Genomic DNA, 25777 nt, shown 5'->3' on the forward strand with positions numbered 1-25777 from the left:
TGGCCAAGCATGCAAAACAAAAAGAAACAAAGACGCACATTCAGCTATAACAAATCATTCAATAAGAAATTTTAAAAAGCTTTTTGGCTGTTAACGTTGACAACTATGAAGATAATTTTCATTTGCTGATAAAACTCAAGGTATTATTCGTCATTACAATTTCGGCAAAACTAGTTGAATAACGCTGTCCAGATTTATATTTCAAATTGTACATTGGATTATGAAGCACAGTGAAATTGACATGCATACAACATATGGTGGCCACAGCATGTTATATAGATAACAATATTGCATTTACAGGACTTTTTAATTTTTATCGAATTAGATTGTTAAAATGTACAATGCTTCTGACCAATTTCCTTCATAAATTAACAATTTGTTGTTTATGAACATTCATAGCCTTGAAATCGCATATATGTAAGAGCGACAGATCTAAAAGGATCGACAATCGCTGCGAAACATTAGCAAAATGCAGCGCATTTGGGAACATTTCACCAGGATATAAATCACTACATATATGAGAATGTAGCCGAAGCTGTACACACACATGATCATAATATACACATGTGAATGGAGATATGAGCTTAAAAATACAAGAATAATCCGCCCTAGAGCTATAAACGTGTAATAAGGCTAATTTAGTGAAATATTTGTTACTCAGGCGAGTTGATTACGTTACATAGTGAAAGGGGAAGGAACTCCAGACTACATTTGTACCCGATACCTACCCGAATGGAAGACAACTCCCTTAGTTTCGAAAAGACCGAATATAACTTCCTAATAAGTGGCATGAAGTTAATAGAGATCACAATTTTCAATATATGTTACACAATAAAAAAGACTTCCTTTTTATTAAATTTGTTTTCTTTGTAAATAAATTGTTGGACATTTTCAAATACCATATAGTATTCAAATTAAACACAATTGTAACGTGTTCCATCTTCCCATTCTGATGGGAAGGGGACAACTACAACGAGCGAGGCATGGTATAGGGGAGATAACCATGGGTTATGGTTAGTAAGGGTTAGGTTAAGGAGTCGGGTAAGGGTTAAGGTTAGGGTTTAGGCTAACCCTAACCCAAAGCCGACCCCTAACCCTTACCCTAACCCCCACATGCGCATTACAATACCATGCCTCGCTCGTTGTCGTTGTCCGCTTCCCTATTCTGATAGGTATTAGGCATTATTGTTATCGCTGTTTGTATATGAATATAAAAACATTTGTATTTCGGCAACTCTTTGTGTAATGCACTGATGAATATTTTGTGAAATATGTTGTATTGTGGAACACAGACCTTTCTTAGCAATAAACGTATGATGTATTACTTATAACCGAATACTGCCGTCTCTACATGGAGAATAACAGTTACTGCCCTCTCGCACTTTATCACTATAAGGTTGAGACTTAGAATAAAATAACGGCGAGTCTTACCGATCCTTTTTATTTGAGTCGAGCTCTTTGTGTATCGAACATTCTACATTGTGGTAACAAAATGTCTTTTTGTTGAATAGTATTCATTTTTACTCTATTTGAATACTTTATGTTTGACTCCAAGCAATATTTCGACTGATATAAATGCCTACTTGCCTGATATAATTTGTCATATCATGCATTTGATTATCAGGCAGATAAAAGCGTACAGATGTGTTAACAATGTTTATATCCGGCATCTTTGTAACAGGTTGATCAACGTATGCGTATGCTGAACCATTGCACTGTGTGTGGCATTTGAGATTAGTGTAGTGCAATCTATTTCTGACGTGGTCTCTATGACACATTCTTAACAATCGTGATACATCGGCTATCTCGGATTCCTCCGTAAGATAGGATTTATGAAATAAATCGTCTGCTGATCCAGAGTGACATTCTTAACTGCAATCGTGATACATCGGCTATCTCGGATTCCTCCATTGTGTCACACCGGTCTTTACTGACCTGTGTGAATGCGCGCTAAGCATTGTGGGAAACGGACTTTTTTCCATCATGGCGTTGGTAAACATAATAAACACGGAAATGAAAAATGGTAATTAATTATTATCAAAAACAGGCCCCATCAAACCGGGCCAGCTGTAATATATAGTTGGATGCAGTTTGTGCTTCAAAAGGAGCCACTTTTCATGTCAGTATATTGTTTGTAAGAATCACTAAACACGTAACTTAGACTATCTAAACATGTTGCAAGATAGTCCAAATTTTTGACGCTCTCAAATATTAAGCTACTTTTCTTATGGGTAATATTTGGATCCAAAGAATTTAGCCCATATAAAAAGTATCTCTAAATTCTTTGCGCGTCTTATAAATAAGACTAGTTGCAAGACTGTATCTTCGAAATAGTAAATAAATCTAAATCATAAATAAATATTTTTAATTAAATACCTGCTGAAATTTGAGAACGTAAACGATTTAAAATAAACGCTGTGAACATTACAAGGAATCTAACATGTAGGCCTAATGTGTGAGAGGATTAGACTGTCAGGGATAAAAAAATGGAGTTCGAAGGATCTAACATTTTGAGGAAGACGTCATGGTATCTTGGACATTTGGCACTTTCATATATTTATTTAGTAGATACTGAAAATGCTGAATGTGCTAATTGCAACATCAAAGACAAGCAGGTGAGATTTTTACAGCTTTATTTTTCTTGACATAATATTGTATGTTTTCCATTTAACATATATGCCAGTGTTTTTTTTCACCATTTTGGGAATGGTTTCCGGTCATTTCCCCCCCAAGACGTTTCCTCCCCAAGACGTTTCCCCCCAAAGACGTTTCCTCCCCAGACGTTTCCCCCCATTTTAGTTTTAGTGCAGATGTTTCCCCACCCCCTCCCCAATAAATTTATAATTGTTTGGTTGAAGTATAATCTTTGTTTATTATCAAAATTATTATTTTCTTTATGAAGTCTTTAATTAACTTTTAATATCTATGAAGCAGCTTGTATGGTTTTTTGGTTTTAGAATTGTTTTTTGGAGGGTTTAACTGTGCAAAGACCTATAGATAACTATAGGTCTTTGAACTGTGTAATGATTGCATGTAAATCATAAGTAAGTGCATGTTGGTGTACTAGTGGAATACATGGAATATCCTCAAAATCTTAATGAGTATCTTATACATGTTGCTCAACACAAATGCAACCAAGAATAATGTGTAATCAAGATCCGTTTTGAATACACAATTAACACCTTATTTCAGTTTGAGTTAACCTGGGCAGGGTTGTGCAATTGTAGTGTTTGTTGTTTTTTATCCAATTAAATATGGTCAATTGGTGAATTGAAAAATGGTTAAATCAAATTTAAATTAATTTCGAAACTGTTTTCCTTGTAACAGTTAAATATGATAAATAAATATTTACTTTGTAACTGTCAACATTTTTTTCATGCATTCATATGTTGATTATCAAATTATTGGATGTCACTGATATTTTATTTTTTACTAATAACTCATTTAGACTAATTAAAACAGAATTGAACTTTCCTTGCACATTATTAATAATATAATTTATTAGCAAATGTAATAAAAACTTATTGATATAAGAAACACAAAACACAATTACCCGTTTTTATTAAATGAATTTGTGGAATTTAAGGAAAAATTAATAACTTTATGAATTAAAAAAAGGTAAATTCAAAGCAATTTATTAATAATAATTAAAACAGTGATAAACTATATAAAAATGTTTTTGTATGATAATGTGCTAATCTCATCTTATGAATGACTATCCCCTTTCAAAGATGTCACCTAATCCCATCAATTCTGATTAATGGGCCTGTATATTGCACCATAAGTACCCCTTTATACAATAGCTGTTATCTTGTTATATACACTTGCTAATCCAATTAACGATTGTATATTGTATATTGATATGATTAAGTGATGCGTTAGAAAAGTCTCCAAGTGTAGTTAAAAATTGCTTTTGTGTTAAATATTAAGTGCTGAATAAAGCATATACTTAAAAGTGTCACGCATATTTCAGTCTCCTTATTGTTCTAAGTACTCCAGCATTAACATTAAAACAAACTTCTACCATGTTTTAAGGCTATAACATTTACAATGCAACATTGTTGAATAGTACCAAACCAAACGGGGTTTATTTCAATAAGTCATGTGCACATATGAACAGTTAGTTTAGTTAAAATCAAATACTGGCAATCTCTTTATAGACAATCTAAAAGATTCTGTATTGATACAAGCTGACATAAACAAAAGAGTACTGCGCACAATACCATGAATAAGGTGCATGACAAACCAAGTTGCAGTTATCAAGCTGATGCTATATAAATTACATCGTAAATTAGCTGATTACTGATAAACATTACATCCTAATAACAATAAATTATTTTTAAAAAAGAACAACACTGAAATGAAATCGTATTCCATTTTCCAGCTTCATGTCTACAAGAACCGGTCGCACCATTCCTTGAGGCATCCAAAGCAATCATTCTGCTCTTTCTTGATGGCCTCTGTCGTATTTTTGAGCCATTCCTTGAACCGCTTCTCGTCCTTTCCGAACACTAGGTACTGGCCCAACACCTTATAAGCCTGGAACATCATTGTATGTTTTATTGTTGTTTCAGCGCCATAACAGTATTTAACAGGACTAATAAGGCAAATGGTAACACAAGGTTTAATTATGTGATTTATATTCAACACAGAAAGTGAAAATTAATACCTACTATGCTGCAAGGTATTTTACCAGATGCTTGTGTTATACATGTATAAAACATGGTAACCAGAGCTTTGAAAAAATCTTGACTAACACCTCTTCAAGGTTTTGTCAGCTACATTTTAGGGCAATAACTAAAAAAGTGTGGATCACAGGGGAATAAACTTAATAAGATTCAAATCAAACAGCTTATACAGGTTTTTTTCCCTTCTTTGTGACCCGCCGTAAATCGTCCCTTTCCCCTCCGATTTTTTGTTCCCCTCAGCTGGTAAATTTTCCCCCTAGATTTCATTTTCCCCTCAAAAAAAAAATTAAAAAAAATCAAAAACGTTCTTGGCCTGCCTATATAAATTTTAAAATCTTATTGCCCTATGTAAAATGTTATCAACGTATGTATAGGAATTGCAGGCTAGGGCTAGATGTGACAAATGTCAGTGTCATGAGTACCCTATCAAAGCCTGCTTCTTCCAGCTTGCCGCCCAGAACGTCACCAATGCCAGCTAGTTCTGTGACTGGCTTGTCTCCCATCGGCTCAGCGACGAAATTTCTGTGCTTCTGTGATGTGTATGCCATTTTGTGCAATCTTATCTACTTTCTTTATAAATGACCTGAAACACATAATGCAAACATTTGTTACTCTTAGGTGTAAAGATGTCTTTAAATCTTGATTTAATTAGTAACATTATAAATTTCCAAATAAAATAAACACACCAAATTCATAAATAATGTTATTAGTATTATAATTTAATTATAAGCTTTCAGAGTGGTTATTGAAAAAAAGTGTGATGGTTGATGAATTTTGACAACCCTATTCACACTAAGTTTTTGGACTCAGTAGAGAATAAATTACCTTTCATAATACATTGTATATGCTTTAATTCAAACTGTCGGATGAAAAAATTGTCTTTTACAAATATACATAGTTATTTAACCAATAATGCAAAATTTAATGGTCTAATAACTTAAGGCCTTGGCCAGCCAGGTTTTATGACCAGTCAGGGGTTTCTTTTACTAAGAAAGTGACGCCGATAATCAGCGTCTTCCCCTACCAAAATTTTTCCCCTAAAACTACCATTTTCCCTCCAAAAATATAATTTTTCACCAAAATATAATATTTTACCCTCAAAGAAATGTTTTTTTCTTTCTTTTGGGAAGTCGACACTTCTCCTATTTGTACCATGTACAACGATCTCGCTCTCTCTCTCTCCCGACAAACACTCAAATCTGGGTATCCCAGTGATTCTATATATAGCTCTTAAATTACGTCATGGAAACCGGGCAACTAATCGTATTAATCATGTGACTATTTTACTGGATTTCGGTCTTGCGCGAGAAGGGTGATTCGTCAATTAATTACCGGAAACCAGTTGAGTTTTCATCCGGGTTATGTGAAAGCCAAGATGGGTATAAACGTTAAAACAGAAAAAAAGTCTCACAATTGGCGTTCATACACGAACAAAATAAAACGTTCGGACTCGGAAAATATTAATTGCGTTGACGCATTTTTTAAGAATGAATCATCAAAAACAGTTGAAACCCAGCAGGATTCGGAGGTACATGTAATCAACATCGATTAATACTGTCGGATTATTGTGAAAGTGAAAGTAGACAATCAGCAGCTACCGCCCCTTTCTCTTCCAATACTGTAGCAGATCTAGATCGTCAACCCATTTATCATGAAATTGAAATCTCAATATTGAAATCGTTCCCCGGCCCCAGTTGAAAACATTTCCCATTATTAGATCTACCCCTGCAACTTTATTTAGGACTTTGACTTTAATATCATACTTGTTCATGTGTTTAAGAACAAAAAGGTCAGAGACATGTCTCTTTTTCTAAAAAAAAACCTGAAGTCTGTAGGCGAGTTATAGACATTGAAATGAACAGTTTTTATTTTTTCCCCAAATATGTCTTTTTCGCGCTCGATTTTCCTCTTTTACCCAGCGTCTTCCCCTTTTTCTAAAAAAAACCCTGGACCTTAATCCAAGACAGGGCTTTTTTTCCTGACTTTGTGAAGCGGCCCTGGCCCCCTTACTTTGTGAAAAAATGAGTCGCGAACTTTTCAAAATTGTGAAAAAATGAGTTGCAATCTTTTCAAAATTGTGACAAATTGAGTCGCGAACTTTTCAAAATTGTGAAAAATTGAGTCGCGAACTTCTTAAAATTGTGAAAAACTGAGTCGTGAAATTATTTAAATTGTGAAAAACGGCCCATTTTATAAAAATTCACGGCCATGTTAGGTTTGTGAATTTTCCTTTTCAAAATTGTGAAATGTCCTTCCACGGCCACTCATAAAGGAGGAAAAAAAGCCCTGCAAGATAGAAGTGTAACCACGTAAGCGGAGCAAGGCAGAATTCTGCTAAAAATCAATTAAAATAAACTGTCCGGAAATGTAGTAATTAATTTTTGACGAAACCCCGTTTTTTCCGAAAATTTTGGATCACGAAAAATAATTATTTTGTGTACAATTTTGGTCGTCCGAAAATATAAGTGTCCGAAAACTTAGAGAAGTTACGCCATTTACAGTCACCCCAAACCCGGAAATATGTTACGTCAAGAAACAGACATAGGTATTTTAAATAATTCCCTGTAGATTTTGAACCCGCTTATTTTAGAACGTATGACATATTTACGATAAAACTTGTGTTGTCTATTGTATTGTTTGGAAAAAGTAAAATATATCGATAGATAGAAATGCCTACAGAAAAATAATCTACAAAATAATACATGTATATTGTAGATATATAATAATTTCATACATACGTATCAAAGAAAATGTTCGATTTACCCGATAATTAACTTTCCAAGACACAGCTGAGATTGTTTTCGTTTTCACTTGTCAGCAAAAAGTCATTGATATTTTAAGACTATTTGCGCGCAATATTTTGGAAAACCGCACACAAGGGCGACAACTGTAAACAGATTGAGGACAATCGCACATTCTCGGCCCTTTCCGTCAAACATCGGATAAGACGATCGCCGTTATGGCGGAATTGTCCGAGGAGTCCCGATTGGTAATCTGCGAGGGGTACCATTGTGTCACACCGGTCTTTACTAATTAGATCTATTTAATTGGTAAAATTTGTTTGAGGCTTCCCTAAAAACAACCATAATAAATGATTTCACTGATCTATTGATATATCTATTTGATAGGCAGAATGACAAACAGAACTAGTGTGGTTTCTAGGGTCATAAATCTGGCCCCTAAGCCTTAATTGGTAATAATATGCATGCAGTGTTATGTCTCTGAAAGTGACAATGAAGCAAATCTGCCCTTAGGCTATTTCATTTCACTCACACAAAAGGAGATAACTTGCTATTAATTTAATAGTTACTAATAACTTGTCTCCTTTCTGTATTAAGAGGGTTTTCATATTTTAAAATTCAATTGGTCTTCAAATGAATAAGCAATCAAAGTTCTTGATTTTGCCAACAAATAATGTTTACCAATTGTGGGTCTACTCTACTTTCTTTTAATAATTATTTCTAATTATGTTTTTTTTAATTTTTATATCAATGGAAAATAAAATATTTTTTCACTATTTTGTTTAAAAAGTACTAATAGAAATCCAGACAAGAATACATGGCAAGTAAGGGTTGTGTCAAGAAGGTGCCATTTAAGGCCCTATTATCAGTTTTGGATGCCCTAACCTGTATAGGTGAGAAGACTGTGAGAAGACTGGGGACAGTGGGGCATGAGGAACAACTAATACAGCAGATAATTAATACTTATTAAAACAGAATTGGACTTTTCTTGCAAAGTATTTCATTATTAATAAAATAATACTATTATAAGCTAATGTAATCAAAACATATTGATATTTTAATAATTTAACTCAATGATATTTATAATATTTAAATTTTCCCCAAAAAACTAGGGCAGGAAGGATTTTTTTTTTGGAAAATCAACAGTGTTGTCAGTGTAAAATATTTGTAAAGCTTCTTCTGAGTTTGAACTCCAGTTTTACATTTTATGACCTGCAACATATTCTATGCTACTTTATTTCACTATCGTAAATCATTAAAGTGTTATTTATTTTTCAACTATATAATGTGCCTATCTCATATAATGAATTACTAACCCATTTAAAAATGACATTTAATCGAAATTCATTAATACAATAGTTATAATTTTTTTATTGTAACATACTATTCCACTAAAAATGACCATCATAGAACATCAATGCGGTGCTTTTACTAAATTTTTCAATGATTTCAATTATTTAAAGCAAGAAATCTATCAGGCATTTATAAAAAAATATATAATAAGGGTGTCAAAATTTAACAAACTGAACAAGTCAATTTGAACTTCTCTTGCATGCAAATGGAGCCACTTGAAATATCAAATTGTTCCCATACTAGTCGGCAATATAGGTATGACATTGTGTCTTTTCAAAACATGCATCAGACACATCTTCTAAAACTTTTTAAGCGGTTTTGAAAACGTTATTTCATTGCAAACTTTCGTCGATAAAGGATACATGTTGTTATACAAACGAAAGTGAAAGTACTGTTTTAAAAAAATGAATAAAGAGCGAAATCGTTGAAAACTAACGAAAATTATAAGTGATACTAACATAAGACCGTAAGACTGAACAAAATAATACTTAACTTTTAAATCATAACATGAATGTTTACTTATAAAGCAAATTCTTCATTCATCCGCGGACTTCTTTGTGTCGTAGTCATAAATGCCTCCAAATGGAGGTGCGTGATGCGTCTAAGTATAGAGGTGACAATAACGTAGTGACGTCACCATCTATGTATAGAATGCGGATTCCTCCGTTATTTTATGAAATAAATCGTCTGCTGATCCAGAGTGTCTTAACTGTGGATTTCCTTACTATTTACATTCTAAACTTCTATATATTTTTGTAATTACTTAAACATTAAACTGAAATACACATGTAGCGTTACATATGTGCGTGTGTATCATATCACATAACTTTTAAAAAATGTTTCAAATATACACACATAATTAAGTAATTTACAATTTAAGAAGTGTGCCGGTTTGTACTGTACTTATCCAAATTCGAATGCCTCATGTTGCTATCATACAATAGTGTTATAATAACGGCAAACTTTAACAATACTAAATTATATATTCACTGCAGATAAACAAAATAAACGTATTTATTCTGAGTTATTAAGCCGGATTTATTTAGGTTGTGTACATGTACTTTATGAGCAATATACATGTCTTGTAAACTGTATTATGACTCTTAAAGGGATCTTTTCACGCTTTGGTAAATTGACAAAAATGAAAAAAGTTGTTTCAGATTCGCAAATTTTCGTTTTAGTTATGATATTTGTGAGGAAACAGTAATACTGAACATTTACCATGGTCTAATATAGCCATTATATGCATCTTTTGACGATTTTAAAACCTAAAAATTATAAAGCGTTGCAACGCGAAACGATTGAATAATTTGGAGAGTTCTGTTTTTGTCGTTAAATTTTGTGAGACTACGAAGATTGCTTATATAAGGTATAAAATACGTCAAGTATGTGTACACGGCGGAATAGCTCAGTAGGCTAAAGCGTTTTTACTTCAGGACTCTGGCAGGACTCCAGGGGTCACTGGTTCGAAACCTGCTCCGGGCAATGTTCTTTTCCTTTTTTAAATTTTATTCTTGATTTTTTACTGGAGCTTTTACGATCCAATGTTTACATTTATCAATATAAAGCATTTAATGAATAAGTTAAAAAATGCCAAAATCTGTGAAAAGGCCCCTTTAATATGACATTGTTAATTCTTTTACTAAAGAAATAAATTGGCAATTGTCTAAATATGAAAATCTTTCATTCTCTCTAATCAGACGAGGATATAATTAAGCATCAAAAGATGAAGAAACGAACATGTCTAAAAAATCGATGATAAGAGATTATTTTGACAAAATGAGTAATGCATACGGAATAATCACGACATACATGTACCGCTAATTCTGAAGCTGTCTGTTTAATTAGGGTATATAAAACACCAATCACACAGTTGTTTATTCATATTCATGTAAAGTGTGTAAATTATAAATTATATAACGTACCTTTGTACACCAAATCACCGATTGTCTAACTTTTTGTAACAGACTTAAGAAGCAGAGAGAGCAGCAATCGTGTGATACAAATCTCGACTATTAATCACTGTCAAAATGAAATCTTTCCCAATATGTGTTCGTTGTGTTATACATGGCTGGATCAAAGTTTGCCCGTACAATGAAGTGACTGATACGAGTTAAGGTCGTACAAGATAACCGCTTACATTATGCGTCCAAGTATTAGAGCTGACTACTTTTGTTAAAATTATTGATAACACCTTCATTTGTATGAGTTACATATGTAACAGAAAAGATCTTCATTTAAATGTATGGAAATCAATTATGCCTAAGCGGTATATTTATTAAACATGTTCAATTGATTTTATTAAAAACGCATTGGAAAACAATAGGTGCATGTATTAAACTGTAACTTTAGAAAGCTATGGGTGTGACTATTCGTTGTAATGTCGTCAATATTGATACATTGAATAGGTTTCAATTTATCCGATGTTACCATAGTGAAGTAAGTTGCATGTGCATTAAAAAAATAACATGTATTTTCATGATTAGAAATGAAGAAGACATCGAAATTGAAGTTGTAAACAGTTCTTTTTTATAAAAAAAATCCGTGATATTATTTATTTATGGTCTGTTTAGATCCAGAAATGCAGAACAACCACAAGTAGTATAGGAGGGACCGGTGTGGTTGGACTAGTATGACATATATAAAGACACAAGATGGATTATGCTGAATATGGGCATTTATTTATGCCAAAACTGAGACATCCTAAGTATGTATAATATAAAACATTATTTTCTTATATGTGATGTAAACATAAACCATAATATGTCAAATATGAAAAAAAACATATTTTTATATGTGACATATCTGGGTGGCAAAAAACCGCAGATCAAGTTACATGTATAATGAATGTTACAACACAGTTCAAAGTTGTGACGAAAATGCAACTTGGCATGTTGTATCAACAACGTTAAACTGTAACACTACGGAAATATGAGGTAAACATAAGTGGCTTCATTAAGTGAGTTTTTGACAAACTATAATTTTGACATAAATTCGAACAATACAATACAAAATGTATTAAGTTGTTAAGGTTAATTATACACTATAATACAGGTACATCACAGTAAAAAAACAAAACAAAAACAAAAAACAACCAAACTCTGCCCCTTGGCATGTTGTATTGATCAACAACGTTAAACGGTAACACTAGTATGGACACATGAGGTAAACATAAGTGGCATCATTAAGCGAGTTCTTGACAAACCATAATTTTGACATAAAATCGAACAATACAATACAAAATATCTTAAGTTGTTATGGTTAACTTTACAGGTACATCACAGTGAAAAAACCAAACTCAAGGCGGCAGGTGGGGAGGAGGAGGTTAGCTGTTGATAGAAACAAGCCTTTCCTCCTTCAACGATAAAACAAAATGGCCAAGCTGCCTATTGATTGGTTGAACCGTGCTATTGACATGACGCGTTATCTATGATCGCTCCGCCCACTAGAATTGATCCACCAATCAGCGATCGATTAATCGGGCGCACTCGTTAGCAACGACCTGTCCGCCATTTTCTAGACAAGCTACATGTTTAGGTTCACTTTTATTCAAACGAGTTTCTAATGTTTTTCTCTTTAAAAAAAACGATTAAAAATGGTTAAACGGTGTCAATGGGGATTATGTAACTCGGACAATCGATATCTTGAAAGATTAGTTGGTGACATTTAATTTATATCGTTTCCAAAGCCGATAAGAGATCTTGAGAAGTGTAAGAGATGTATAAATACATGCGGTCGTCACCACGAACAACTGAACGTCAACACTGTCAAAGACAATTATAATATATTTTTATCGGATATACTAGCAGGTTTAAATAGTTTATGTTATCGATCTGATTATCACATATTTCATTTTTTTAAATAGTTTTATCAGTTACTAGGTCAGAAGCGAGGTTCATCTGCATTACTTAAAGAGAAATAAAACCCAGCATGAAGCCTAATTCGTGCTGTGTTTTATTACTCTGATAGTAATGCACTTAATTGACATCATACATGTTATTTGAAGGTGACATGTGATATATTATCTTATTAACGGTATCTACACATTTGCACTCATGTGGTGTCACCAATAAACGCTTTTAATCCACACTAAGAGCTCGAATGCCTAGATCTCATTTTTTAAACGAGTTTCGTTTATTTTGTTCGGACTAAAAAACGGAAATGAAATATGGCAAAAACGGTGTAAAAAGGGTTAATGCAACTCTGACATTTGGTATCCAGAAAGATAAGTTAGATGAATTAAATTTATACCATTTCCAACGCGGCAATGCGGTCTTGACAAGAGCGAGTGGAAGCTTCAAAATTACTGAGATCCCCTTTATAGAACATTAATTTATTTAACAAACTTGAAATGTCATATAAGCAATAACTAAGCATTATTAAGTATGTATTATGTCACGTGTGCATGTAAAATAATTGAGAATTTTGGTACCCAATTCATGTAACTTTACGAAATCCCCGTTGAAAATCGCGTTTCTGTGTGTGTCAGAAACAAGTGAAAACCATTTTGTTATTATTTTAATAAAGACGTATCGATAAATGCTATTGTAAAAGAGTTATTATTACTGATATTAGTTAACCAATAAATGTGGTAACTTCGGGGAAGTCGGTACCTGCGCGAGCGTCTGATATTGGTAGCCTTATTTATTTATTATAGCCTGACCGTATTCCATTTCGTACAACGCTAATTTTATATCAGACAATGACCAAACTTACTGTGTTGTTTTTGCGCTTTATATTATAGTGATTGATAAATGTCCCATAAGCAATGTTTAATATGATTAATATCACTTTTATACGCAATTACATGTGGGATTGAGGTACCCACCCGGCGTCAGAAAGCGCGTAAAACTTCACCAAATTCCCAGTTATAAAGCGCTATTTCGTGTCAAATACACGGGTGGGGGGGGAATGCTTCGGTAATAATTTTGTTAATAACACGGGTTAATACCGGTGAAGTGTTAATTTATTGCACCATTTACCACCATTACACGTAATAACGGGTTCGATTTCGGTAAGTGCGCAAGCGTTTGAGAGCGTGTTTAATGTACCGATTTACCCGTTATAAATAGCTGATGTTCTCTTTAATCGTATATTTTTTTGCATTTGCAGAATGACTCAATGGCATCAACCCCTTTACAAGTGTAATATGGTGTTAAACATGTCCATAAAATCATCCGGAATATCGCGTAAATCTATATGCAGTCTATGGCAAAGAAGCCATTTTGGTGTTAGCTTGTCTAGGTTTTCTTCCCGCTGAGCCACGTGATTAAGTGGGCGGAGCGATCACTGATAAGGCGTCATGTCAATTTGTAGAATGTACTCTAATGTCAGGTTAATAACTACCAAATTATATTAACCTTAGTTTAAGATGCGGCTTTTTGGCCATTATCAACAAAAGATCTAATCAGTTCCATAAAAGATTTTATGACTGTATAAAATACCATTTATGGTATGTTCAGATCCAGAAATGCAGAACAACCACAAGTAGTATAGGAGGGGTTGGTGTGGTTGGACTAGTATGAAACATATAAAGACACAAGATGGATTATGCTGAATATGGGCATTTATTTATGCCAAAACTGAGACATCCAAAGTATGTCTAGTATAAAACATCATTTTCTTATATGTGATGTAAACATAAACCATAATATGTCAAATATGAAAAACACATATATTTATATGTGACATATCTGGGTGGCAAAAAACCGCCACGAGAAACGCCCAGAGGAAACCACACCGGTTCCCAAAGTATAGATATTCCAAATTTAAGCGGCTTAGTAATTTAACAATTATCTAACATACTTAAACAAAAGTAACATGAAAGCAAAATCTGAGTTAGTCTGCCTAAAACAGAACCACCTCAGACTTAGCAGTTGGAAACAAATGTCAACAAGGGCTGTTTGTAAAACATGCATGCCCCCCCATATGGGCTGTCAGTTGTAGTGGCAGCCATTGTGTGACCTTATGTAAGTTATCATCCGGAAACCATTGTACTATTTTGAGTCACTGTGACCTTGACCTTTGACCTAGTGACCTGAAAATCAATTGGGGGTCATCTGCCAGTCATGATCAAGGGGGGAGTGAGAGAGGGTATAATGTGGGGTGTGGTAATTTATTAGACGTTTAAAAAATGGGGGGTGGGGGGGTGGGGGTGAGAGGGGGTATAATGTGGGGTGTGGTAATTTATAAGATGTTTAAAAAAATTGGGGGGTGGGGGGTGGGGGGGTGAGAGGGGGTATAATGTGGGTGGGTTAATTTATTAGATGTTTAACAAAAAAAAAATTTGGGGGGGGGGGTGGGGGTGAGAGGGGGGTATAATGTGGGGTGTGGTAATTTATAAGAGTTAAAAAAATATATATATTTTTTTTTGGGGGGGTGTTTTTTTTTGGGGGGGTTGGGGTAGGGGGGTGGGGTGAGATAGGGTATAATGTGGGGTGTGGTAATTTATTAGATGTTTAAAAAAAAAAAATTTTTTTTTGGGGGGGGGGTTGGGGGTGGGGGGGGGGGTAGGGGGGTTGGGGTGAGAGGGGGGTATAATGTGGGGTGAGGTAATTTATAAATGTTTAAAAAAAATGGGGGGGGTGGGGGTGAGAGGGGGATATAATTTGGGGTGTGGTGATTTATTACATGTTTAAAAAAATTGGGGGGAAGGTGGGTGGGGGGAGTGGGGGGTAGGGGGGTGGGGGTGAGAGGGGGTATAATGTGGGGTGTGGTAATTAATAAGATGTTAAAAAAATATTTATTTTTTTTGGGGGGGTGGGGGGGTAGGGGGTTGGGGGTGAGAAAGGGGTATAATGTGGGGGTGTGGTAATTTATAAGATGTTTAAAAAAAATTGGGGGGGGGGGTGGGGGTGGGGGGGTAGGAGGGAGTGAGAGGGGGGGTATAATGTGGGGTGTGGTAATTTATTAGATGTTTAAAAATGTGGGGGTGGGGGTAGGGGGGAGTGAGAGGGGGGTATCATGTGGGGTGTGGTAAGTTATTAGATGTTAAAAAAAAATTGGGGGGGTGTGAGGTTGGGTGGGGGAAGGATTCTGGTAGGGGCCTGGGGTATTGTTTGGGTGGAATCCATTGTGGTATTCAGGTAAGTGTTGTTATGTCAAAGTAATAATAAAATGTGATCATAAAAATAACAAATGATCTCACACTGACATGAACAAATATCCTCTATTTATAAAACATGAAATTTAAACTTATTGCATTTGTTTCCCCTGTATATAAGAAAGATATAATAGTGTATTACCTCCCCTGTCCTGCTTATATTTATATTAAGCAACAAAATTAAACATTAACACAATATCTAATATACAAATATTCTCATATTCTGATAATATTTTTACTGGTCCACTTTATTTTACTCAAAGGATGATGTTTCATTGGACTGATAATTATAGATTAAGGATTACAGACCAGTTGCTTCAGTTATATTGTTCAGAGTTTGCCCTGTTGGCCGCGTATGCATTCTTGAGTTATCATCCAAAAACCATTTTACTATTTCGGGTCACAGTGACCTTTGACCTAGTGACCTCAAAATCAATAGGGGTCATCTGCGAGTCATGATCAATGTACCTATGAAGTTTCATGATCCTAGGCCCAAGCGTTCTTGAGTTATCATCCGGAAACCACCTGGTGGACGGACCGACAGACCGACCGACCGACAGGAGCAAAACAATATACTCCCTCTTCTTCGAAGGGGGGCATAAAAAACAGCCTTTAATACTGTAAAAATCTTTGCATGTACATCGGTCCAATATAATATATGGCAATAGTTATCACTCTAGTTAATGACATCCCTTACCCCAGATTCAGGTTATCAAAACTGGTATAAAAATGGGAACTTAATATTGGTCAGCTTGCCCAGAAACTGAGAGTAGGTAAATTGACCTCGATGCACGGATAGAACAAAAGTGGGAAAAGAAAACTATTTGTATGTTTTCTGTGTAAATGATCAGATATGTTAACTTTTCATTCCTTGGTGAATACCGGTAGTGTTTTAATTTCACCTGCACATATCCTTTAATTCTGCTGTAAACCCCTGCATTTGAAACAGTCGTTTGGTTGGTTTGTCTGTTAAAGTTTCAGGAGCAAACTACAAAACATCTTGCTGTTGATTAAATTTAAAGTTTAAATAATTATTTTTATGTAATTATGATGTATTGAAGAACATTTTCATCACAAGTGATCCACTCATTCCAGAGTTATTTGCCCCTGAATGTAGATTACAAAAGCAATGGGACGTATTGGTCTCATTGATGACAAAGCTCCGGTAACATTTGGTGTTGTTTGAACTTAAGTTTTTGTAGTGACAACAATATCCACTTTGTTTGGGGCTGTTATGCTAGACATTAACAAGTAACTCAAATGGTATACAACTGCCAGTCAATTAGTTGTTCACAGCATAAAAGCTCTCGTTTTGTTCCAGCAATAAACTTGTACTGATTTGTGAAATGTGTTTAGTGAAAATAATCCAGTATTTTTCCTGGATTCCTATTTATTTTCCTATGTTTCAATATTGTTAAAGGAAACAAAAGAAAACACATATTTATTTTTGAACACTTTCTTTTTATGAAAATAAACCTCTAAACATGAATGCAGTGTAAACAAAGATCAAAGTTTAAAACTGCAGAAATGTGATGTAATATGGCATATTTAAATGAACATTCAATAGCTCCTCTGTGAATGCACACTTGTGTGCGATGTGCAAGTAAATGCAAACTGTTTTCAAGTAATAAGAATTACTGGTGACACAATTATACATTGTATCCATAACAATTTTAAAATGTAAGAATTGTTTTTTTAAGCAAATTAAAAACAATACACACAAAGATAAACCTAGTGTCAGAAACAAATACATTATGGGTGTATTTTGGTTTCACATGGAAAAACTTCATATCATCAAGTTAAAATAACAGAAAATGGTCATTTATGAACAATAAATATACAACCTTAAAAAAAAGTTTGTTTACTATAGAATGTCAGTCGTTTCTTGCAATTGAATTCATATTTTAATAAACAAACTAGTTAACACATTAACAATTATTTATTTAACAAGAGGGCCTGAAAGGCCCAAAGTCGCTGACCTGAGATACAAAGGAACTGACCTGCTAAGTGCAGCCCCAAGATATCATTAGAACAAATTTTCTGACCAAGTTTCATGAAGAGTGAACTATAAATATCAATTGTAGAGTGCTAACAAGGTTCTATTATAGCCATATTAGGCTTAATTCCCCAACCTCTGGGGCAATGTTTTTCAACAGACATAACTGTTTTCAAACTGATCCAAGATATCATTTAAAACAAATGTTATGGCCAAGTGTAAACAATATTGGACAATAAATGCGACTTTTAGAGTGTTAACAAGTTTTTACAATAGCCATTTAAGGAAAAATTCTCCCGACCCATGATGGCTATGTTTTCAAACTATAAGAACCATTTGCAAACTCATCCAAGATATCATTAGGACTGGACACATGTTTTGACCAAGTTTCATGAAGATTGAACAACAAGTATGACTTTTAAGATGTTAACAACTTTTTACTATCGCAATATAAGGAAAAATGTTTTTAAACTAACCAAAACCATTTTTCAAACTATTCCAAGATATCATTGGGACAAATCTTAAATCTTCTGACTAAGCTTCATGAAAATGGGACAATAAATGTGACCTCTAGAGTGTAAGGTTTTACAATAGCCATATATAGCCATTTAAGGAAAACTGCCCCACCCCCTGGTTGCCATGTTTTTCAACAAACAAGAACCATTTTCAAACTAATCTAAGATTTAATTGAGATGTATGTTCTGACCAAGTTTCATGAAGATCAGACCTTAAATATGGCCTCTAGGGTGTTAACAAGGTTTTACTATATCCATATAAGGACAAGCATCATCCCCTGCCAGTCATATTTTTCAACCAACAGGAACCATTTTCAAATCCGTCAAAGATATTACCGGTATTGGGATTAATCTTCTGACCAAGTTTCATGAGGATCGGACAATGAATGTGGCCTCTAGAGTGTTAACAAGCTTTTACTATAGCCATATAAGGAAAAATGCCCCGCCCCCCTGGTGGCTATGTTTTTCAACCAACTGGAACCATTTTCAAACCTGTTCAATATATCATTGGGACAAATCTTCAGACCAAGTTTCATGATGATCGAAAATTAAATGTGGCCTCAAGAGAGTTAACAAGGTTTTACTATAGCCATATAAGAAAAAATTCCCCGCCCCCTGGTGGCCATGTTTTTCAACCAACCAGAAACATTTTGTAACTCATCCAAGATATCATTGGGATTAATATTCTGACCAAGTTTCATGATAATCAGAAAATAAATGTGGCCTCTAGACTGTTAACAACATTTTACAATAGCCAAATAAGGAAAAATGCCCCGCCTCCTAGCGGTCATGTTTAAATGTGGCCTCTAGAGTGTTAACAAGGTTTTACTATAGCCAAATAGAGCAATATTAGGAAAATTGCTCCGCCCCCTGGCAGCCATGTTTTTTAAGCAACCATATCCATTTTGGAACTTGTCCAAGATATCATTGAGACGAATCTTCTGACCAAATTTTGTGAAGATCGGACAATAAATGTGGCCTCTAGAGTGTTAACAAGGCAAATGTTGACGACGCATGGTGCACGGCGGACAAAAGGCGATCACAAAAGCTTACCATGAGCTATGAAAAATGTTGTTTTAGGACATATTGATAGTGATAAAAGTGACTTGGCCACGCACCAAACACCTTTGATTGAAACAATGTAAGCTGTTGAAAAATTACATACCAGACAAAATGTTTATATAAAAACTAATTTTAGGTAACTTGCATGTAAGTGCATTTAGAACAATCAAAGCAAGAGAAGTTCACTTTGTTCAACTGACTGCTGTGGTATGACTGAAATAATATTAAATTTGAAGACAAATCTAAATAAACAAACTAACTTCATTGTTTATATAAGCTAATCATGAGTACACAGCTAGATATAAGATAAAAGCAAAATCTCATTACACAATATCATACATGCCATAATTTTTTAGGTCCAAAGCGGGACATTCCATAAAAAATTGTCGGGACATTTGACCAAAAAGCAGGACACCTAAAACGATCTATCATTCCACGTTTACTATAGTCAGTATAGTACTAACAAAAACTCTTGATACTTTATTTCAAGACATAAAACATCTGATATGAAGCATGAAATCTTAAACATAACAATAACAGTTTTATTAAATTAGACAATAGCAAACAACGAAGATAATATTCATCTGTTTAAGAGTACAAAATCTAGAACATTACGACAACAATACTCATTATATTAATTTCAATGGCAAACATTAACGCAGGGGAGGCTATCCAGTTGACTGAAAGTACGGGTTACAGTACACTATCTACCGAACAGTTACATCAGTTACACACGGAATGCGCGGCCGTACACTTTTCCGTATTTTGTTTTCTTCCTATATACACAGATTAAACTGAATTGTGAATTGTCAGGCGCTGTATTGGGGTAGTGTCAAACTGTCATGAATAACAACACGTTGTTTTTATTACAATAACACAAGACAAGATGGGTAACTCTTTTACTGTTTGTTGCGATGTTTTTTTAAGCATGTGTCCATGCGCAGTTTGTTACTTGTCAATTTCCGCGGCTTAATTGGAGTAGGGTCAAACTGTCATGCATAGCACCTCGTTGTTTTTAGCTTAATTGGAGTAGGGTCAAACTGTCATGCATACCACCTCGTTGTTTTTATTACAATTACACTAGACAGGATGGGTATCACTTATTGGACTGTTTGTTGCGATTTTGGTATATTGCACATTCGGAATATCCCGCTATATTGGAACTAAACATTGAATGTAAAAGACTCTATTATGACGTAGCGTTAATTTTACAAAACAATTGTTTTGTAAACCGCTTCAAACAAATACAAAATAAACACATTTTCAACATTTATTTCATTATAATAAAACTATCGATAGCAATAAGCGACCACTATCTTGAAGACCACCATGGTGTGAATGCCTGATGAAATCAATAATTAGCCGATAAATCGCTGATAAGGTGTCATAAACAACACTGGTACACACGATAAGTAGAATCGGATTGTTAATTGGAGGGCAATAAAGGGATTAGCGGTGTTAAGTGTTAGCGAAACAGAGCTTGAATAGCGAATTTTATTGGGAACCTATACACCTTACATCGTTTTTTACGAATGTCGGGACAAATCGTCTCATGGCGGGACGGCGGGACAAAGGGCCCAAAAGCGGGACTGTCCCGCCGAGATCGGGACGTATGGCATGTATGCAATATATATAATTTTGGAAGAATTTTGGCAGTAGAAATTGATGGGTCAATATGTTATGAAGTGATTTTGGAGCTTTTGTAACCACTTGATAGTTACATTTCTGCTTTTCTTGTCAATATTTTAATTACAAATTTCATATTTTTCAGTGATATTTCTAGATGTGCACCTGACACATTTACCCATAAATCACGTAGAAGGAAACAATTCTGCTATTTAAAGCCACTTGATATTTATTTGGAAAAAAAAGAAAAGAAAAAAAGATTTTTAGTTAAAAAACTACCATAAATATCACATTGAGTCGTTGATATAAACAGCATATCATACACAAAATTGTGGAAGACTCTTCATGCATATAATGTTCCAATGTATGTTATGAAAACTGACACACAATCCCATTTCTTCATACTGTATATTATATTTTGAATCTCAATCTCATGGCATAACATCAAACAAAAAAAACTACAAAAAATGTACAAATTAACAAAAATATGATAAAAAAGCTAAAACTAACACCTTAAACAATTACTAACATGCAGCATTTGTTCTTCGAAAAGAAAACAAGGCCACTCACCTGTGACCTCCAGGAAAGAATTGTTTTGATTGGTTGTTTATAGTTTGTTTATAGAACCATTTTAGAATTCTGACAAAATATCATTAGAACCATTAACAAGCAAGTTTCTTGATGATTTGGCAAGAGATGTTTCCTATAGGGTGTTCACATTCTACTAGGATAGGCCAAATATATACAGGTGATCTCGACATTGCATTCATTTGTTCAATAATATCACAAACAAACAATACAACCTAAGTGACTGTTTTAAAGTGACTTTTGACTTAATTAAAAAAACATATGGGAGATTGTCCAAAGTTTGCCATTTCAATACTAAAGTACGAATGAGGGTTGTTCAGAGAGTAAAGAAAATCTTAATACCAAATTACATATGACCAGAAATGTTTGTGATTTTAATACTAAAACATGTAAAGGATGTCCAGAAAATTAAATGCTTCAATAGCAAAATACATAGGAGGGCTGCCAGATAGTTTGCTACTTTAAAACTAAATACAGACAAAAATTTGCTATTTTAATACCAAAATACATAAGAGCTGTCAAGAAAGTTCATTATTTTAAAACCAAAATACATATAAGAGTTATCAATAAAGTTTGTAATTTTAATACCAAAACACATTTGAAGGCTGTTTAGAAAGTTCTTTCACAGCCACATGTCTTACTATACTTTAAGGCAAAATCTAACCTTTGACCTTAATGTGTGACCTTGAACTTTGAGGTAAGGCAAAGGTTGTTTTAAAGGACAAGCTTTCTCAACATAGTGCACATTTGTGATAATTTATTTTAAAATTGAATGATGAATGATTATGTAACGGTCCCCTCAAACTGTTTTATGGGAAAAATTTAACATTTGACCTTTTCACCCTGACTTTGAACTTGAAGATGGATTTTACATTTGACACGTTGTCTTCTAAGATAAGTAATTTTCAAATTTCCGGATGAATGATAAATTTACAACCCAGACAAGCGTTTATTACCTGAGTTGACATTTGAACTCTGAAGTGTGACCTTCTCTTATAGGCAGGCTAATACAGGTTACACATAAAACACTGTCTCCTCACAATTTTCAGTTATGGTAAGTAATTTTAACATTCCATGATCAAAGACAAAGTAAGGCTTATACTTTAATATTATGACAGCTTTATCAAGGTTTTTGCAAACGGGCAAGCAAGAACATACAAGGAAAAAAGTCCAAGTGCTCTGTACCAGACAAACTACTTGTGGAGAGTAGTTAACCCTTTGCATGCTGGGAAATTTGTCGTCTGCAAAAATGTCGTCTGCTGAATTTCTAAAATAAGCATTTTCTTCGATTTTTTTTCAAAGAATACTATCAGAATAGCAAACAGTTTGGATCCTGATGAGACGCCACGTTCTGTGGCTTCTCATCTGGATCCAAACTGTTTGCAAAGGCCTTCAAAATCCGGTTCCAGCGCTCAAAGGTTTAATACTGTTTTATAAGACTGTGTTCTAATTAAAGGCATAGTATTCTGTACAAGAAAGGTACATGAATAATTGATTAGCTCTAAATTCATTTATTTTAAACAAGTTTATCAGAGCCCCAGAACAAACTTTCTGAACAGCTGTGGAAGATTCTTCAAATGAACATGAGGAATTTATTTGCATTTACAATCTAGGAATACTCCATTGTTATAATCTGTTTTAAGCCACAAAATACACACAAATAATATTACAACACTGCCAAAAAAAAAATTAATAATAAAATTTATATACATGTTTGTTAAAACAAATTCACAAATAACTTGGTCACATTTTGAGACAGGGTTAACAATAATATAAACAGACAGAAAACTGAAAAAGCACAAAAAGAATTGTTTCAAACATTTCAAGTAAATAATGAGTAGAGATGCACACATATTTACCCATCCTGCTTAAACTTTTTTTTTGTTTTGTCTAAACAAGGCCCCTGAAACAAATATTTGTCAGAGAGCCAGGAATTAACAAGCAAATTCGTTAAATTGATATCCCCTGCCAATATGCTTCTGGACACAAAAGTTTTTTGGACAGATTGACAACTACTTTTGACCTAAATGTGTGACCTTGACATTTGTCCCTAGGATTATGGGTGTTGAATGTGAAGCACCTCCAGATGATTGAGAACAACTATGGCAAGGTTCATGGCTCTGGCTCATGTGTTAATGGAGATAAAGCTCTAAGCTAATATGAACAAGAGTGCCAAACTGTCACAAGATACGCCCGTTTTAAGACTTTGGACAACTTGATAACTTTACCATGACCCATATTTGAACTTGACCTACATATCATCTAGACACAACTTCTGACCAAAGTTGGTGAAGATCTGATGAAAACTACTTCAATTAGAGAGCAGACACCATGCTAAATGCTTGAAATGCACTACGGGACCTCGTGACCTAGTTTTTAACCTGGCAAGACCCATATTTGAACTTGACCTACATGTAGATATTGTCTAGACACAACTTCTGACCAAAGTTGGTGAAGATCGGATGAAAACTACTTCAATTAGAGAGCACTTGCTAAATGCTTGAAATGGTTTAAGTGACCCTGTGACCTAGTTTTTGACCTGGAATGACCCATATTCCAACTTGACCTAAATACTGTCTAGATACAACTTCTGACCAAGTTTGGTGAAGATTGGATGAAAACTACTTCAATTAGAGAGTGGACACCATGCTAAATGCTTGAAATGCACTAAGTGACCCTGTGACCTAGTTTTTGACCCAGCATGACCCATATTCGAACTTGACCTAGATATTGTCTAGATACAACTTCTGACCAAGTTTGGTGAAGATCGGATGATAACAATTTGAATTAGAGTCCGGACAAAGTGGCGCCGTTGAAAATGCACTAATTGACCCTATGACCTAGTTTTTGACCCGGCATGACCCATATTCGAACTTGGCCTATATATCAACTAGATGCAACTGCTGACCAAGTTTGGTGAAGATCGGATGAATACAATTTGAAATAGAGTCCGGACAAAGTGGCCCCTTTGAAAATGCACTTATTGACCCTATGACCTAGTTTTTGACCCGGCATGACCCATATTCGAACTTGGCCTAGATATCAACTAGATGCAACTGCTGACCAAGTTTGGTGAAGATCGGATGAATACAATTTGAATTAGAGTCCGGACAAAGTGATGCCTTCCGCCCGCCGCCCGCCGCCCGCCCGCCGCCAAGGGGTTTCACATAATACGTCCCGTATTTATACGGGCTGACCTAGTTTTTAACCTGGCAAGACCCATATTTGAACTTGACCTACATGTAGATATTGTCTAGACACAACTTCTGACCAAAGTTGGTGAAGATCGGATGAAAACTACTTCAATTAGAGAGCACTTGCTAAATGCTTGAAATGGTTTAAGTGACCCTGTGACCTAGTTTTTGACCTGGAATGACCCATATTCCAACTTGACCTAAATACTGTCTAGATACAACTTCTGACCAAGTTTGGTGAAGATTGGATGAAAACTACTTCAATTAGAGAGTGGACACCATGCTAAATGCTTGAAATGCACTAAGTGACCCTGTGACCTAGTTTTTGACCCAGCATGACCCATATTCGAACTTGACCTAGATATTGTCTAGATACAACTTCTGACCAAGTTTGGTGAAGATCGGATGAATACAATTTGAATTAGAGTCCGGACAAAGTGGCGCCGTTGAAAATGCACTAATTGACCCTATGACCTAGTTTTTGACCCGGCATGACCCATATTCGAACTTGGCCTATATATCAACTAGATGCAACTGCTGACCAAGTTTGGTGAAGATCGGATGAATACAATTTGAAATAGAGTCCGGACAAAGTGGCCCCTTTGAAAATGCACTTATTGACCCTATGACCTAGTTTTTGACCCGGCATGACCCATATTCGAACTTGGCCTAGATATCAACTAGATGCAACTGCTGACCAAGTTTGGTGAAGATCGGATGAATACAATTTGAATTAGAGTCCGGACAAAGTGATGCCTTCCGCCCGCCGCCCGCCGCCCGCCGCCCGCCCGCCGCCAAGGGGTTTCACATAATACGTCCCGTATTTATACGGGCTGACCTAGTTTTTAACCTGGCAAGACCCATATTTGAACTTGACCTACATGTAGATATTGTCTAGACACAACTTCTGAC

The 25777-nt window shown here is 34.8% G+C and overlaps 1 protein-coding gene and 2 long non-coding RNA genes across 4 annotated transcripts; 1 reads left to right on the plus strand and 2 right to left on the minus strand.

Moving 5' to 3' along the window:
* Positions 1–3544: 3544 nt before the first annotated feature.
* On the minus strand, positions 3545–10875 carry LOC127881925 (barrier-to-autointegration factor-like). 2 transcript variants are annotated; one of them, XM_052430145.1, is made up of 3 exons: positions 10708–10875; positions 5111–5271; positions 3545–4539 (listed from the first exon to the last, which is right to left on the minus strand). In XM_052430145.1, the coding sequence occupies exons 2-3, from the start codon at positions 5234–5236 to the stop codon at positions 4393–4395; spliced, it is 273 nt and encodes a 90-aa protein (XP_052286105.1). In that variant the 5' UTR covers positions 5237–5271; positions 10708–10875; the 3' UTR covers positions 3545–4392. The 2 variants fall into 2 exon arrangements, with proteins under 2 accessions (XP_052286105.1, XP_052286106.1); XM_052430146.1 differs by lacking the exon at positions 10708–10875 and adding an exon at positions 7452–7581.
* A 121-nt stretch (positions 10876–10996) lies between these two features.
* On the plus strand, positions 10997–13664 carry LOC127881926 (uncharacterized). Its single transcript, XR_008050335.1, has 3 exons — positions 10997–11221; positions 11356–11489; positions 12056–13664. It is a non-coding gene; the product is annotated as an uncharacterized LOC127881926 (long non-coding RNA).
* A 3660-nt stretch (positions 13665–17324) lies between these two features.
* Positions 17325–25646, minus strand: LOC127832590 (uncharacterized). The gene is made up of 2 exons (XR_008026977.1): positions 20514–25646; positions 17325–20462 (listed from the first exon to the last, which is right to left on the minus strand). It is a non-coding gene; the product is annotated as an uncharacterized LOC127832590 (long non-coding RNA).
* Between the last annotated feature and the right edge of the window lie 131 nt (positions 25647–25777).

Source organism: Dreissena polymorpha, chromosome 5 (assembly GCF_020536995.1).
Source record: "Dreissena polymorpha isolate Duluth1 chromosome 5, UMN_Dpol_1.0, whole genome shotgun sequence".
Lineage (NCBI taxonomy): Eukaryota > Metazoa > Mollusca > Bivalvia > Myida > Dreissenidae > Dreissena > Dreissena polymorpha.

Excerpts from the sequence above, each read along its gene's own strand:
- LOC127881925 (XM_052430145.1), bottom strand. The coding sequence starts at position 5,236 with ATGGCATACACATCACAGAAGCACAGAAATTTCGTCGCTGAGCCGATG. Across the intron at positions 4,540-5,110 it reads AAGAAGCAGGCTTTGATAGG|GCTTATAAGGTGTTGGGCCA; the intron begins GTACTCATGACA and ends ATGATGTTCCAG.